Below are 17,096 nucleotides of genomic sequence, written 5' to 3' on the forward strand. Positions count from 1 at the left end.
GATTGCACAATTGCTACAGCACATTGTGTGTGCATATATACATATACATATATATTTAAGTTTTGCAATACATTCTTATGAAGTAATAAGTTATTAGCAGTTTATATAGCCTAAAATTAAACACGTACATCAGTGAAAACAAATACATCACACTGAAACTAAGACACACCGAAACTATTTGTGGTAAAATAATCCTGTGGATGTTGCTGCTTTTGTCACTGCTTCATCTGGGCCTGATTATTGAATCCTGTACTGCTGGTTGCTCTGGTACACATTCTAACTTGTACTGCAATAAAGCTGATTGACTTACTCCAGCGCTTCGAACCATAGATCACTGTAAGCCTGCAGCAGCGAGGCGCAGTGCGCTTGCTGGATGCGTCCGGGGCTTGGCATCGCATGATTGCACAGCGGATTAGACATTAATTTCAGGCTCAACTCCTGGCACCCCTGAAGGGAGAGGATGAAAAAATGAAAACATTAACAAAATGTCACTTACTATGGCATCGCGGTATGGCCTCTGTTCAGAGCAAACGTGTCCCATGGGATTGATAGCTTATCCGATCGAAGGCCGTGGGAGACGGCTAACTTTGTTTTTTATGCACCTCGGAGCACCTGGCGAAGACACATGCCCTGTAGCCAGACACTTTGTCCTTGAAGACGCCTTTCGCAATAGGAATGAAATAGTGCATTGTGGGATGCCAGTAATGACTCAGAACAACAATTCAGTGCTTCTGCGCCAACCTTGCATTCTAATGAATGAATGTATTAGATAAGGCTGTTGTGGAAATATTCCCTGCTTCATTACCATTCCTGCAGGTCCTGACTGTATACTCTTGGTGTACTGCACAGCCAACTCTAAACCAACGAATAAGCTCTGTTTACTGGTGACTGTCATTGTTACTGTACTCACCTGATCAAGGAGATTTCTATATTGTACCTACATTAACAGTCAACCTTTTATATTATGAACTTTCAGGGATATACATAAGACTGACTCACGTCCAATACTAATAATCTCAACCATATGTAAAAAAAATATATAATGAGAGATTTTCATATGTTCTATCAGGATTCATAACCAATCTGTCACAATTTTTAAGGGTGGGATGTGTGGGATGTGTGGGGATAGCTGGTAGTGTAGTGGTTAGAGCCACTGCCTTTCAACCTAAAGGTTCCAGGTTTGATTTCCCCATCTCCAGCTGTAGTACCCTTGAGCAAGGTACTTACCCTAAATTATGCCAGAAATAAATTACCCTGCTGTGTGAATGATTCTAAGTGTGTAATAACTGTGATCTTAATGTTGTAAGTTGCTTTGGAGAAAAGTGTCATGTTTGATTTGACTTTCTATCACCACGCTGCTTCTTTTATTTTTTTTTTACATTTACTGAGCTAGTACAGTATGCCTAAAAGGCACTGATGGTAAGGTAAGAAAAGGCACAGAATTACTGTGAAAAAAGTGAAACAATAAAGAAAAGCTGAACAAGGTGAGAGCAACATGCTTCCAACATGAACCATTTGACTTTATTACTATATTACCGTACTGTTTGCATTGGCTGCACATGATGAGTAAACAATAAAAATTCAACGTATGAACAGCCTCAGTCAGGTCTCAGTCATTTTTGTCTGTTCAGGTCATGCATTTTTCAGCAATATGACCCATACTAACAAAGCCAAGATCAATTTTTCCAGGTAGAAACTTAATTTCATCCCTAGGGATTGGCAGTTTGTCCTCAAGTTTAGCAGTCCTGTATCATAGTTCAAAGATTCTGAAAATTGATTTGTATAATCTGGAGGAAACTGGCACTTGTTAAACGTATTTCTGTTCAAATATGCTAGGTTGTTATTCGTGTTATTATGCATGAAGATACAGTATTTCTATTTTATATAATGCGTTGTCTATTTAGACTTTGTGATATCATAGCAAGTGTGCTGAAAACCATGTACAACGTATGGTTTTATTCAGTTTGAAGTAAATATTTCTTTTTTTTGGGTTGGATGAGTAGGGGAGTGTTACACTCCATAATTTTTACTGAACTGCAACAGAAAGTAGCTGAACTTCAGAAAAAATTATTTCTTTTATCTTTAAGACATAAAAAGTAAAACTGTCCAGTTGGAGACAATATAGAATAACTAAACGAATCTGCATAAAATACTAAAAAACAAAAGAGTACTTGAACTGGTAATGATGGTTGTAATGTTACATTTTACTTTTAGTGAGCTACTACGTGAAGTCACTAGTCACAGTAACCAAAACATCAATTAAAACTGTCAGTATAAAGGTGCCCACAGAGAGTTCAGCAGCCTGCAAAAATTATTAGCGTTGAACCGCTTGGTAATTATCGACTCCCTAAATCAATATCATTAATTTAGCGGAAGTGGCGAAGCGGATTCTTCAGTCACTGCTAGAGTACTGATGCAGTACATTCCTTGGCTGAGTTCCCTGCCATCACAACACACATACTCCATTACATTATTTACTTTCCAGGTGTCTTTATTCAAACTGACATACATGACTCACAACTGAATTTATCTGTTTATACAGCTGGGTGTTTAATGAAGGAGTTGAGGTTTAGATTTTCTGTGGTCCGATAGTTGTCACTGAGGTAGGATATGAATCTGTATCTTTTTTGTTATGGGTTATGACCTTTGCCACTACACCACCTACTGCACAGAAAGATAAGCGTGCAGAAATTTTCATGAGGTGACCGTCATCCCTTCTCTGACTGTGGCTCCGTTCAAGGGGATCACACTGTGGTATAATACAAGTGTGGAATCAGTTGTCATAAGCCTAGGCCATGTGCGTTACGCTCAGTAATGGGTGCGACATGTGGCCGCGGAGCAGGAGATGGGGTCAACCTTGGGGGGGAGCACATTTCTGTACGGACTGCCACAATGACAAAAACAAAACCGGGAACTGTACTCCACCAGTAGTATGCGCGCGCACACACACGCACACACACCCGAGTAACAGAATTGTTTGGCAAAGAAGCTTGTCTTGGTTCCATTTGAATTTGAATGGCCCTTTTCTGTTGGTAAATTGAAAGGACCCCAAGTGAGTTTACATATTCCCAGTAGAACTGTAAAAGAAATGGAGCCAAAGTGGTACATCTTTCTGCAAGGCCCCCAGAGCTGTTGATGGCCATAGAAATGTGAAAACACGCAAATGAAAATCCGGAGGCCGAAAAAATACAGTGCCCTTGTCACATGTTGTGCGTGTCAACGTCGTTGTATGGCCTCTTATTAAATTTGAGTCTTCAACTCCTTTCTTCCCTAAACTGCACTTTGGGCTTATGGCAGCATTGAAAGTATCTGGCAAGCCTCAGACCTGGAGCTTTGTCAAGAAGGCAGTGTTTCGCTTGTGGGCTCTTGCATATTTTATACGCATTCTGAATTAGAGGTCGGATTAAAAAATAAGGAATGCATGGAGGGTACTCTGCTCTTCAACACATAAAAAGGAGCCATGTTTTCTCTCAGGCGTTTTTTTTTTTTTTTTCCGTTTTTTCCCTTAATATTCTGTGCATTCAAATTAGACAATATTCGCAAGGTTCAAAAAGGGCTCTTTAGAAACAGAAAATTAAAGCGCAGGTTCCCGATGGTATGTGGACAAATGTTTGCGAAGGAGTTTGTGTAATTTTTAATTGTGCCCTTGGATGATTTCTCATTCTGCCCATAACAAAATTTCCCCAAGAAAATACTCATATGAATTCTTTGCTACGCTGTAGCCCAACTGCTAAATCACGTCTTTCAGACTTTAGTGTAAAACTGCTATCTACCCTTTAGGTCACTTTTTTAATATTAATATTTAACTCATATTTAACTGAAATATGCTATAATAAACCTTCTAAAATTACTAAGAGGCTTTCAAATTAAGAAACTGGGACAAAAAGGTTTTTTTATTGTTCAGTTTGGTTATACTTTACAATGATGCGATGCAAAGTCATATGATGTCACCAACCTGATAATAACAGGGTTTAAATACCAGTCCATACTGACCAACACCTCTATGCCCCATTCATGGCTGTGTGAAATCTCGCACCCTTCTTACTTGTACCCTGATCTACAACTTGGCAGCTTCTATACCTTTCTTCTGGTGCCAGATCTGAATGGTGTAACCCAGGACAGGATGGGACACTGCCAGGCCACAAGGGCCACAGTGCGTCCCAACCAGGCCCCACAGTGGACCGCGGGAGACCGCGCCTGCTGCAGCATTGTCACATTGTGTTTGTTGGCTTTGTGGAACAAACACAGGACAACAATAAAGTGGCGAACTCTCTTGCTTTTTCCTCTCCTTTCCCATTTTCTCTCTCTCCAGCTTTTTGTGAAGAGTACTGTGACTATGGCAATAGTTGTCCTTTGCGGTTTGTTCCATATGATGCACTTGTGACAGGCTAGACTCTGCTCGTCTTTCATAGGACTCAGAGACCAAAATTACTTCTCCATTTCAATACCTTGTTGCACTGAAACAGCCACTGAGATCGTTGTTTAAACGGTTTGTTTCTAAGTTTCTGTCCCTGGTGGTGTGTTGGCACAGCAGGTTTGGCTGGGTCCTGCTCTGTGGTTCAAATCCTGCTTGGGGTGCCTTACAATGGAGTGGCATCCTATCCTGGGTGTGTCCCCTCCAGCCTTGTGCTGCCAAGTTAGGCTGCAGTTTCCCATGACCGCACTCAGGTTGAACAGTTGGACATCATGTGTTTTTGTCCCACTGTCATTCTTTTCTTTCCCTAAAGGGAAAGGTGTTATTCCTTACAGTTTGGGCAGAATTCTGGTTGCTTTCCTAGTTAATCACCACTGTGATCATACTCTGGCATAAATGGTTGCAGTTATTAGTTATCATGGGATCAATTCCCAATGCAGAGACATGCAAACACACACACACACACACACACACACTTTCTGAACCGCTTGTCCCATACGGGGTTGCAGTGAACCGGAGCCTACCTGGCAACACGGCATAAGGCCAGAGGGGGAGGGGACACACCCAGGACAGGACGCCAGTCCGTCGCAAGGCACCCTAAGCGGGACTCGAACTCCAGACCCACCGGAGAGACCCGGTCCAACCCACTGCGCCACCACACCCCCTTCAACATGCAAACAACTGGTTAAAATCTATTTTAAAAAGCACTTTTCCTTTGCTTTCTGTAGAGTCACAAAAAGTTCATTGCTTTCTCACCAACAAAAGAGGCACAAACAGCAAAGGAGGAATTTCAAACAAATCATAAGTGCAGTAACATGTCAGGCGAAGGTATTTGGCAACAGATAAACAGAACCATGAGAACAATGAAGAAAACAGAGACAACTTTTTCACCACACTGCTGTTAGTTTTGTATTTCAAATGCAAAAACAATGCTTTGTGAAGATAAGCACATCTGAAAGAAACAGTGTGGTTCTTCTATAAAATTTTACTTTAAAGTATGGGGGGAAAATGTTAAAAGGTATTTTATCTTTCTCCACAGACAAAGAATTCTTCTTGTCGTGCAAAGGTCAGAATGTCTAGTGATTATATTTCTAATTGCTATTTTTGGGCAGTACCAAATGTTCAGCATTGAAATGCCAGGGCTAGATGTATCTATTAAGTCAGAATAATTTGATCAGAAACTGCTGAAATTTTCCAGTGGCGTTCTGCATAGGAAATACAAAGGACAAAAAAAAATATATGTCAAAAGCACAGATCTTGCGTTTGTGAGGTTGTATTGGCTTGGGCTCTGCTGAAACAGATTTGCTTATTCGTGGCTGAGAAATTATTTTTTCAGTCTAGTAATTCCTACATACATAATCTTTCTGCCTGGGAACTGATTTGTTACAGAAAGATAACCATGAACACATTTCCCACTAGGAGAGAGTGTATCTATTAAGCAATGTATACAGTGTATTTGCTGGAGATGTGGGAGCTTAGTGTAAGATATGTGCTATTAGAATTCATTACAGCAGGGATCACACTCCCTCTTAATCCCTCCAGGCCCAATACAGCATGACTTATTTGCTTAGCGGTCACCCTTAACTAGGATACTTACAATGCCTGCAATTTTCTTTGCTTCTTAAACACTTGATGTTTAATGTGTGCGTTTGAGAGAATGCTTAAGGATTCAAAAGCTCTCCTTCCTCCAGCGATTTTGATCAAGAGCAGAAATTGAAGAACTGTGACTTTAAATTTGAAACAAATGACAGACGACACTGCAACGCAAAATAATAAAGGATGTGCCCCACAAAATGGACAAACAAGCCCCCTATCCACCTAACCACTAACAGTAATTATGATCCCTGTGGTGCATGCTAGCTTGTTACACAGTGAAACGAGGGACTTTCATTATGTAATTATGTTTTGAGAAAATGCATGGTGGTGTTGGAGAAAAAAGGATCCAGTAGGAGGAGGTCATGATTTCCACATCGCTGCTGCTGCTGTACCAGAACATGTAAGCACGCTATGTGAACGCAGCTCATATTCGTCCTTGGACCCTGTTTCAGTAGGAGCCTTCCCCTTCGCTCACGGGATGCTCACCCTGCATGTTAATCTGCACTGGGACACCGCCTCTGTTCCATACAGGTGGCAGAACTGACTAGAAAGGCTCAAGGAGATGGGTCCCATTGCCAAGAGAAGATCATTTGGAAATGGCACTTTATCAATCAAGCAAATGACTTTTCTGCTCTAGACGTCCACCGGACCACCAGAGGTTCATTAAATCCACATTTCTCAGTATGGATCCTGGGCGCCGTGCAAACTGGGGCCCATCCATCATTTAAACACTCAATTATACATGCATTAATCTCAGCATGCACCGTCCTTTCGGCTTGCTAATAAAAATTTACATGTTAATCTATCCGCAGCCATCACCACCGATTCATCTTGGGTTATTGACTGGCCATTTAAGTACTGCGGTCCACTAGCTGGCGTGCGGGAGCCCAGGTTACCGCCTTATCTATCCACAAGGGCCCAAGCACCACATGCCGAACACTTTCTCTCCAGGAGACGGCTCGTAACAAGCTACGATAAGCGCAGCAAATGAACAAAGTTAATTAAAAAGATAGGCAAATTCATTCGAAGGAGTTCACTTCTCTTGTCCAAGGAAATGAGGACATTCTTCTCTTAACTTTTTTGTTTTGTAGCTGGAGGTGCACAGTGTTTTCTATTTCTTGTGTTTAAGATTTAGAGGCCTTCATGTTATTTGCCACTGTGAAGTTTGTTCCTTATGAAACCTTTACTCTTAGTTTTAAGTTATTGCGACACTATGTCAGTATGAAAAAATTGAACTTTGCTTAATTACTTGTTGAAGATTTATAATGAAGATCTCCATCGTTACCTACTTTTTTCTTCCATTTTTGAGGAGAATAAGGTACAATTAATTTGAAGGGACTAAATAAATAGATGTAGATTCCTTTAAAATTTCAAACATTTTTGACTCCCTGAGTAAGTATCATCAGATTTCTTACTACTTAAAATAAATTTTAAAAGGAAAATAAACAGTTGTCATTCAGAATGTATTTTTCTAATAATTTGGACAATTTCTAATACTGCTGGCCAGTAATAGCCAATAGTTTTGTTCTTCCTCTGACTATTGTTCTTGTAATTATTGGAAACTCCTCAAAATTCATATTTTAAATGTAAGTATCTAAGTTAAATATGACATAGAAAGTCAGCGCAATGTTTACTGTTTTAATCTCTTGTTTGTAATATCTTTTCTAAAACATTTGTCATTTGTTATAAGTCATAAGTGGTGTTAATATTTGCTAGTAGTTTATGGTGATGCTGATGGCAATTACTTGCAGAGTTATTTCATCTATAGTTGCACAGCTGACTAATCAATAATCGAGTTATGAAATTCATTAGTACTCTGAAAAGAACAGGCGTCACAAAGACAGCGATTACTGTTATATGCTAGATGTATTATAAGTGAAAGTACAATTGAACATTTGTTGAATGATCCAAGTTTTGCTGTAGTGTATTGTGTCTCATCATAAAGCAATGTTCTGTGTCATACTGATTCACACTGTTGCTCATTATCTCAGTGCAATACATGCTTCTGTCGGACTTGACAACAGAAGGGTCTTTTGGTGCCTTTACCATGTTTCTTGTAACCATTTTAGAAAATAGATTTTGTATTTTTGCTTGTTGGGCTTGCGGCTGAGCTTTGGGGAGTGGCGGGACGCGAGGAGGGGGGTTGCGCTTGGGAGGAACGGGGAGACATTAGGCTGTTAAATTGAAAACAGAAGACCCCAAGGTTAGAGCACATCAATCCTGCAGGATTGAATGCCTGGGAAGTGAAGAGGAGAAATGAAAGCGGAGCGAACACAGCTGTGAGAGCGCAAGAGCAAGAGAGAGAGAGAGAGAGAGAGAGAAAGAGCAAGGGAGCGCAAGCGAGAGTGGGGAGTGAGAGAGGAGCGTAGATAGAGAGAAAAAGGGGCAGGGAGAGAGGGAGAAGGAGAGAGCGGGACTGCAAGAGATAGACAGCAAGCGAGAGCGGCGTACAGGCACAGTTGCAGCTGCGTTGCTGTCAGGGATTACACTGCAATGCAACATTATTGTGGATAGCTTCATGCCCCTGACCGGTACTGAGCCCGAGCGACGGAACACAGGCGAGGACCACTGCGATGAGGTACGCTCCTCTGGGAGGCTCTGAGCCACAGGCAGCCTCCTCTGCTCCAGGGAAGCGAGGAGCGGCAGCCAGTAAGCATGCGCTGCATCTGGCCAGGGCTGTACGGGGAGGTCAGGTGCCCTTCAGGTGCCTCTTACAGGCCTGCCGCAAAACTTTGCTCCTTCCAGTGCAGAACTTGGGCTGCGTGTACTACTGGAGACCTGAGGTTTATCGGTCCCCGGGCAGCTCGCCGCTCTGTGCGGGGAAGCTCAGGCGCTTGAGGCTGCCACGCATTGTGTGTGGGACAAAAGCCATTCCGGAGGGTGGGTGTTGCTTGGGGGTGCGGGGTAGAATGGAGGTGGCGAGTGTGGTGGGGAGCGGGCGCACCAAGCGGGCAGCTCAACGGCCCGTGGCAGCGGCGCAAGGGCCAGGACCCTGGCCATGGGGTAACACAGCCCCGCGGGAGAGGGGGGCTCTGGGCCATCCGCCTCTTGCGGCCCCCCAACTGTGAGAGATGTGTTCCATTTAAGCTCGCGCTGCGCAGTCATAGAGCAGAAAGCCCCCTGAGGTTCGCTGTGTACCGGTGCCATGGAAATCCGTAGGTGCTTACGTCTGTAATTATTATGTTTCCTCAAGTTTCCATGAATACAGCTACAGAGTAATGAAAGTATGGCGCAGCACTACTGTGACAAGCTGATGACCCATGTCTGCTTTTTACTTTACTTTTTGTACAGTTGCTATCCAACTTTAGCTGTTGTTGGTTCACTGAGTATCCTAATTTAACCCGTATTCGCAAGCGTTTCTTTTTTGTTTCTCGACATTCTTGGACCTCAGGGGTGTCAAAATAACCATTTCAAGGGATATTTCAGATATTGCAAGCAGGTTAATTGTGGTTTATATGCTTGCTATCCATTCAACACGGCAAATTAATTTTAAGCTCAATTTAGTTAAATTTTTAGTTTAATTTTAGTTTGTTAAAAATTATGCAATAATACTACAGGTCAAATAAATTTACAAACAATGTAGTGAGTTAAATATTGTATCACAAGTAAAATTACGGCTTTTGTGTAGATGTTGGTACAGTAGGCGCTTTTGCAAAATTTTAACACTTGACAGAAAAGCAGTTTCGTACATAATTATTAATTTAGTAATGTCTTTTTATTTGGATGGCATTAACGGGCTCTAGAATGTCATTTTTAAGTAGAAGTGCTTTGTAAACATTTTCAACCCTCTTCCAGACACTGGCAGTTAAACTCTCTGATCTTGTTGAGACAGGCTATGACTAAGAGGACCCAAAAGTCACTATTAAATGAACTACACGTTGAGTATTCCAGAACAGTAACAAGAGAAAATGTAGTCATTTTTCAGGTGTGAAGTTCAAAATATCCGAATGAAATAAAAGAGGGGAAAGACGAAAAAAAAATCTAGTAGCATTTGCTTTCAAAACAAGGACTACCCGAACACAGCAGCGGACGCGGACGCGGAAGTGGAAGTGGAAGCACCGGCGAGCGCGAGGGTTGGCGCGCCCTCCGCCGCGTGCCGCTCGTCCCGTGGCTGTTTGGGAGCCGCGCGGCGCCGTTTTGTTTTCGCGCGCTGCTCTTTTCTAAAGGCGCTCAGCGGGGCGCCGCAACGCTTCAGCACGAGCTTTATGTAGATTATGTAAAAATGAAAGGCGAGGAAAGGCTTCGCTGCTTAACGCTGTTGTACAAAAAAAAAAAGAAAAGAAAAAAATAACGGTTAAGCAAATGACACTCTCCGTTTTGCAATTTAAAACAGGGATTTAAAGTAATTGGCTGGGCGGGAAAAGCTGCTATTAGCTGCTGTGTTAACGATGACGACGAGGAAGCTTTTGAGAATATTATCGTATCAGTTTTGTGCTAATATTGTTAGTACATATTCCATAATTTAAGGTTCAACCAACACAGTGGCTTAATTATTTGCTCAGTTCAGTAAAGTGTTAATTTTTTTTGTTTGCTTTATTGGCACACCAGGTAAGCTCTGATGTAATGACCTTTTATTAAGGAAAAAAATCTGAAAATCAAACAAAAGCCCTGAAAAGGGTGATTTTAAAATAAAGGTTTTACACATGCAATTGTGTAATTAAGAGCTATTCAGTGGGTCCATGAAATTAGAAGTGTTCTCATAAATTATCTATCTGATTCATTGGGAAGAGTCTTTCATTTTCTTTACTGCTGGCCGTCGCTCTCCTCTTTCCTTACCTTGAGTCCATCATCAGGGCCGCTGCGGTCAATTCTGAGTGATCCAGAAGCCAGCGCTCCGGATCCTCCGAACACGGGTGGCGCTTTGAGTTAGTGCCGCCATTATGATCAAAAGCAGTGGAACTGATAGTAGTACCCCTTTTGTACTTGATTACAACACATCACACCGTGCTCTCCTGTGTGTCCACACATATAAGAATGTGCACTGAACAGCGCGGTCCTTAGCTCTGTCAATGAACTTCATAGAAATCCCTGAAAGTAGACAGATCTCGACCCGAGGCCTGATTTCCCTGCTTCTCGGCCTCGTCATTAACGGCACTTCGGCCAACACCATTCGCACAACAGCCATCTCGTGTTTCGCTGCTGAAAGAGATGCTTTCAAAGTCGGGAGCAAATACAAGGAACATTCCTGATGCAGTGCTGAGGCCCTCTCTCCGTAAATAGAAACCGAGTCTGTGCTCTTGCAGGAGATTCTCCCTCGGGAGCAAGTAGCGCGTTCACCAGAGCACAGCACCAAGGCGAGCCCTGTCTCAGCTGTTACCCCTTCATGCGGAACTCCGAAGGTCTGAGGGCTTCAGTAGATAAATCTGTTTCGCCTGTCTCTGCGCAAGATGGAGAGAATGGAAGGTCACCGTGCGTTAACCTGTCTATCCTGATGCGAGGTGAGATGGGGAACCACTGCAACACCGTATGGTTGACAGATGTATCTTTATGGTTTCATGAACACTGGGAAATGTTTTGGGATGTGTCTGTTTCTTGTGTTTAGTATGGAATGCGTCTGCTCACCTCAGTGCTTTTAAAATAGCCAGAGGATATATCTTGCACATTGTGGGGGTAAGTGGCTGTCTCACGCAGAGCTCTAGATCAGTGCTGAGAAACTAGCAGGTTCTAAAACAGGTGGTTGAGTGGTTGTTGAAGTTTGTTATTTTGTAATGCAGGAAAATGAACATATATATATATATATATACAAAAAAAAAAACAGGTGGTTGTAGGTGATGGGGCATAATGCAGCTGGACTGGGAAAGCAGAGATGGCCATGTGATAAGCAAGGACGAACGTGTGAAACTCTGGAGGAGCGTTTGCTGACTCCCGCCGTAGGTGTTGAAATCCATTACTGTGTTGAGGAAATAGAACTTTACATGCTTGTGATCTGTAAATGCTATCCAAATGTCAAGCATCTTCATTTTCTCATGTGGAAATGTAAATGAGCCGTCGTGGAGAGCATTAGCTTAATTACTCATGCAGGTGTGACGGGTTCGTGCGGGAGATGTTCTCCAAATCTGGCACGTAGTTGGAAGAGTTGCTACAGTCCACAAATAGAGTTTTAACCGTCAGTCTGTTTGTCAGGATTTGGTACGGGTGATTCAACGTAGCTCTTAAATCATGCCTGAAAGCATTTTCTTTATTTTGTAATGACAAGTTACAGAAGCCAAACGTCCTCATGATGCAACAAGTAAGATGTGCGTCAGGGTTTGTTCAGCAAAATTATTCCTGACACAAACTGTTCTCTTTAATCCTTCTCAAGAGTCCGACTCTGCCCACCTCCAGCCGACATCCTCTTTTCTTCTGTCTCCCTTCATCAGCACTGAGGAAGCGCACCACTCTAAAATACTTCTTAAATTCTTTGAGTTCTGCTCTTCATCCTGCTGTCATTTCTACTGTCTTTACCCTGTCTTCCGCAATGGTTTGACTTATCTGACCACAGCAGTCTGTGCTGTATCCTGTGGGGTCCCCAGCTGGTCTCTGTGTGCTTCCATCCAACTGATTATTACGTGCTGCAATATATTGTTTATAGTAGATGAATTGGTGTGCCTGCACTGGACCAGTGTGTGACTGGGAGACAGAAGGAGCAAGAGGGAGGGCGAGAGTCACTGAGGGAGCCTCCTTCTCTCCCTTGCATTAATGACAGGAGGAATGGCATGGGAGGTGTTGAATGGGACCTGCTGGCAGTGTCACTGTTGGGTTGCATCCAAGGCATAAGATGGTAGAACAAGATGATGTCTGTGTGGGTGTGGGAGTAGTGAAGAATGTGTCCGCACAGGGATTGAGCAGAGTTGGTTTCCTCAAGCCCTGCTGGTTTCCCTAAAGAGGGCTGCACAGGTTCTTACATCAGTGCGCCACTGGACTATGACACACTGAGGAAAATGCACTGCTGACTGACTGTGGGAACCTTTACAGTTGTTGGGGACCCAGGAGTTTTGTTCTGTGCCAGTGAGCAGTACGAGTGATGGACAAAATTTACAGGTACAAGGAAAAGATCTGTGACTGGTTTCTGTGTCTCTGTGTGGTATATTTACCAAGCCCCCCCGTGCTTTGTCAACAGGAGCTGTGAGAAAGGAAGAGCAGTGGCTTGAAAGAGCTTGAGCAGGTTCCCGGTGTGCAATGGCGGGGCAGGCACTGTCCTGTTGCCTCGTGTTCCTGGGCATCGTCTCCCTCGCCCACAGCTCTATCTTCCTGTCCAACCAGCGATTGAAGGCCCGCTTCCAAAGGGACCGCCGCAACATCCGGCCCAATATCATCCTCATCCTGACTGACGACCAGGACATTGAGCTGGGTGAGTATAAGACGCCAGCATGGCCAGTGTAACCAGCTAAATTCAAGCACAATTTACAGGTCACAAAGAGGGGTGGACCATACAACTTCACTCACATCTTGGATACCTTTTTGTTATAATCCTAAATATGTTGAGTGATACGAATCCAAGAGAAGGTATGTTACACAATGGAATCCCTATCTGAAGCCTGCCATGTACAGTATATAGACATTAAAAAAATCGTACCTACATTTTTGTATGTTTTAAAATTTGAATAATTTTCAATAAAATCATGGGCCATGGCCTTGCTAAATGCACAGATTGACTCACAGATGTGCATGGAATGTATACAGGCCAGGAATACAGGTAAGCTAAATGTTTTAGAATGGAAAGAGAAATCAAGATTGTCAGCATGGACCAACCTTGCAAACAACATTTAAAGTCATAATCTTTAGATACCCTTAGCTTAAAGGGAAGGATTAGACTACAGAACTCATAAACTACACATCTCCAGCCACAGAGAGGCCATGTCCCTGTATTGACCGCAAACCGCACAGAAGGAATGCAACCCAGAGAAACGTAACACCTTTTACTGCTCTTAGGAAAACATAACACACCACAGGTCAGAAAACAGTCTGCATCAGAAAATTCTCCCACTATAAACCATTGCTCAGACCACAAAAAGGGATGGATGTGATATCCCTCATAGCTAACTAGCTTTACTGTGCTCTACATGAGGGGAAAATGGCCTCTTGGGAAAGCTGTTCCACAGCACTCACGATTAATTTGATAAGGCGCTGACAACTGAAGAGGCCCACAAATGACATCCACGTGCCACAAATACCAGCGTTAAAGCAACCAGTTACATTTCTGCTAATTAGGTGTCGACAGGATGGAAGTGAACACAGTGTCACAGGCAGAGCTGGCGGAAACTGCCCGCTTTGCATGACAGCTTCAATGCAGAGACTCCTTTTCATCATGGTGGGCATGAGGTTCACAACAGCAACAGCCGCTCCTCCGCCCCCAGAGCTAATTGACATGAGAAACATGTCAGGTGACATGTCGCTCTGCATGATGCACACATGTTCAACTGTTGAGACAGCCTTCAGTGAAATATGTAGGGAGCTGGAATGCATTTGTTTTGCTTTCTTCTTCTGTGTGACAGCTAGCAGCAGTACCAGAGTTTTTCCCAGGTGTGCTGTTTGATGGCAGCGCTGCCTCCTTCAAGCTCTTAGTGAATTTATTGTCACTCTAACAGACATAATTATCAAAGACGTCCTGCTGACGTTTTGTGATGCCCGGGATGCAATTCTCTGGCATGTCAGCAGTTATTAAGTTGCAAATTCATCATTTTACTTCCTTCAATGTGTGATTATTTTTCATCTCCTTTTTGTATTCTTCCCAAACGCTTGTGAGGGCATTCCTCATTTTTAAAAGGGAATAGCTCTTAGAAAATTCATTTTTGAGCTACTGGAAAGAAACCTCCAAAATCTCAGGCAAGCAGGGTTACTAAAAACAGTTCTAAAACAACTATGCTACAACCAGAAGTGAAGAGGATGTTAACACTCCCAAATTAAAAAATGAACAGCATTCATAATTGTACTTGGAATGTTCTGAACTGCAGCAAGATTTTTTTTGTCTGAAAAAGCATTTTGCAAAGCAATTTACAAAATCATTTTTTGCACACTATAACCAATTATATATGCACTCTCCGCATATTACCATTTTGTGTTAAATAGGAGAGGTGAACATTTTCTTCCAGCAATCTGCACCAAGTGGCCAATCAAAGTCCTCATTTTTTATGTCTAAACAGCTGGTTGCCTACGTGCCATGTGAACCCTTAAAATCCCATTCCTATTATCACAGGGCTCTTCAGTGCCAATTGCACTATGAGTGTTAGCTAATACATTTATTTACAGGCGCATCTTGTCCTTCACCATTTGCCTGCAAGTGAACCCTTTAAAGAAATGAATTTATGGTCAAGCATCTGTTCTCATACAATTGATGAGCCACGCTCTGACTGACAGGATTTATTTTGTGGAAACATCTTTAACTCCATATCCCCTCCTTACCCCATTGCTTCAACAGTGACTGAGCGATGGTTTGGTGTGTGTACCAATGTTTCAATGGGCTGCAGAACTACAGCCCTATGTCATTGCCAACAACAGATTTTTATGCTTTATTTTTATGTTGCTGATGCTGGTGGCACAGTGGTTCAGTGGGTGGCTCTGATGTCTCACAGCATTTTGGCTGTACATTTGAACATAGGTTTGAATCCAGCTCAGTCTGTCTGGACTTTCAGTGTTTGATCTGTGTTCACTTGGGTTTCTTCTGGATGCTTCAGTTTCCTCCCACAGTGCAAATAGGTGAATGATTATAAGGAGTCTAGCGTAGTGCATCTTGCATTGTGCGGCATCTTGAACAAAGGTGTCCATTAAATACTAACGGATGCCACTTGGAGAAAAGTGTACCTTAAACAAATAAATGTAAATGCATTTGGCATCCACTGTTTTCAACATTATTTCTCCCACAAATGTGTTGGGAATTAATTCAAAATTCAAATACAAAATGATCAATACAGAGTAGATCCCCTAATGAAAAATAAATGTATTCTTTTTAATGCCCATACATTGCAAATTGTCATTTCATTGCCTATTTATTTTTACATTCCTAATATTGCAGAAATAATCACAATCATTGAAAGACAAATGCATATTTAAGAACTTCTTCCAAGAGCGATTTACATATCAATTTACAGTTGTGGTCTCTGCAGAAAAAAATGTGATTATTTTAGGATTACCACTGAAATAAATGGGCTTTCAGGATTCTCAATAAATCTTGCGTTCTCATTTTTTTTTCCATTTGTCAGTGAATTTAATTATTGCAATTGCCAAAAACAAAAAAATGCAGTTTAATTAATCCAGGTCCACATCTGAACTGAGTAATGACTTAGCTTTAAACTAACTCACAAACCTCCACGAACTGCTTGTGCATGTGTGTGGGGAAAGGTAGAATTAAAATACCATTACTCTGGATCTTACACTATGAAAATGAAAAGGTGGCAGAGAGGTGATTCTTCCCTGTAAAATAAGGAAGACACGATTTCCTTGTGCCCCTCTGCTTATAGGTGCCCAAATATGTATTTATATAAGTTTTAAAAAAAAAGAAAACTTGCATTGACTTTCCTGAGCTGGCAGCAGGCTATGCGAACATGTCTCCAGAAAACAGTCGCTCAGGTCTGACCTTTGTGTCTCGCCAGCAAAACACGCAGTAAACGTGTTTGAAAAGGTCAAGTGGTGCAGCACTCCTCTGCCTTCTGACCGCTTCCCACCCTTCTCGCCAGCTTGCTGGTAGAGTTTGTCATTTCCTGCTGGGTGCCCCAGCACTGGGGTGGCATTTTAAACAGAGGAGCTTGCTGGAGGGATAACCTAGCACTAGCCGCTGAGCCATTCCTGTAAGCTAATGCTTGTGCCATAACCGTACCTAGGAGGAGGGCGTGAAAACACTGCCAACACCAAATGAGCTGCTTCTGCAACCTGTCACTCCACCAGGACTGGTTTCCAGGACTGGCATTAGATGCATACAGAATCTGAATGGGTTTATGCTGGTCTTATTTTAGCTATGCTGAAAAGGGATTGGATTTATCCAGCCCCCTTTATTATGTCAGGAGTGGAGCAGTGACCCAAGGGGAGGTGTGTGGGGCCTTGCCAAAGCCCCGAAGGTCCACAAAGAGCTCTCTCTGTTGGGCCTTGTTCGTCCCCGACCTCTGGATGGGCT

General features: G+C 42.6%; 1 protein-coding gene across 5 annotated transcripts in view; it reads left to right on the forward strand.

The window, feature by feature from the left end:
- Nucleotides 1–17,096, forward strand: part of sulf2b (sulfatase 2b) — a 105,491-nt gene that overhangs the window by 68,802 nt on the left and 19,593 nt on the right. For 3 of the 5 annotated variants that reach the window (XM_018756734.2, XM_018756738.2, XM_018756735.2), the window contains exon 4: nucleotides 13,110–13,340. In XM_018756734.2, the coding sequence (XP_018612250.1) occupies nucleotides 13,169–13,340 (172 nt within the window). In that variant the 5' untranslated portion in view covers nucleotides 13,110–13,168. Of the gene's footprint in view, nucleotides 1–8,380; nucleotides 8,589–11,398; nucleotides 11,449–13,109; nucleotides 13,341–17,096 lie in introns of those variants that run through there. The other 2 variants (XM_018756736.2, XM_018756737.2) reach the window with 2 other exon arrangements.

This window comes from Scleropages formosus, chromosome 2 (genome assembly GCF_900964775.1).
Source record: "Scleropages formosus chromosome 2, fSclFor1.1, whole genome shotgun sequence".
NCBI lineage: Eukaryota > Metazoa > Chordata > Actinopteri > Osteoglossiformes > Osteoglossidae > Scleropages > Scleropages formosus.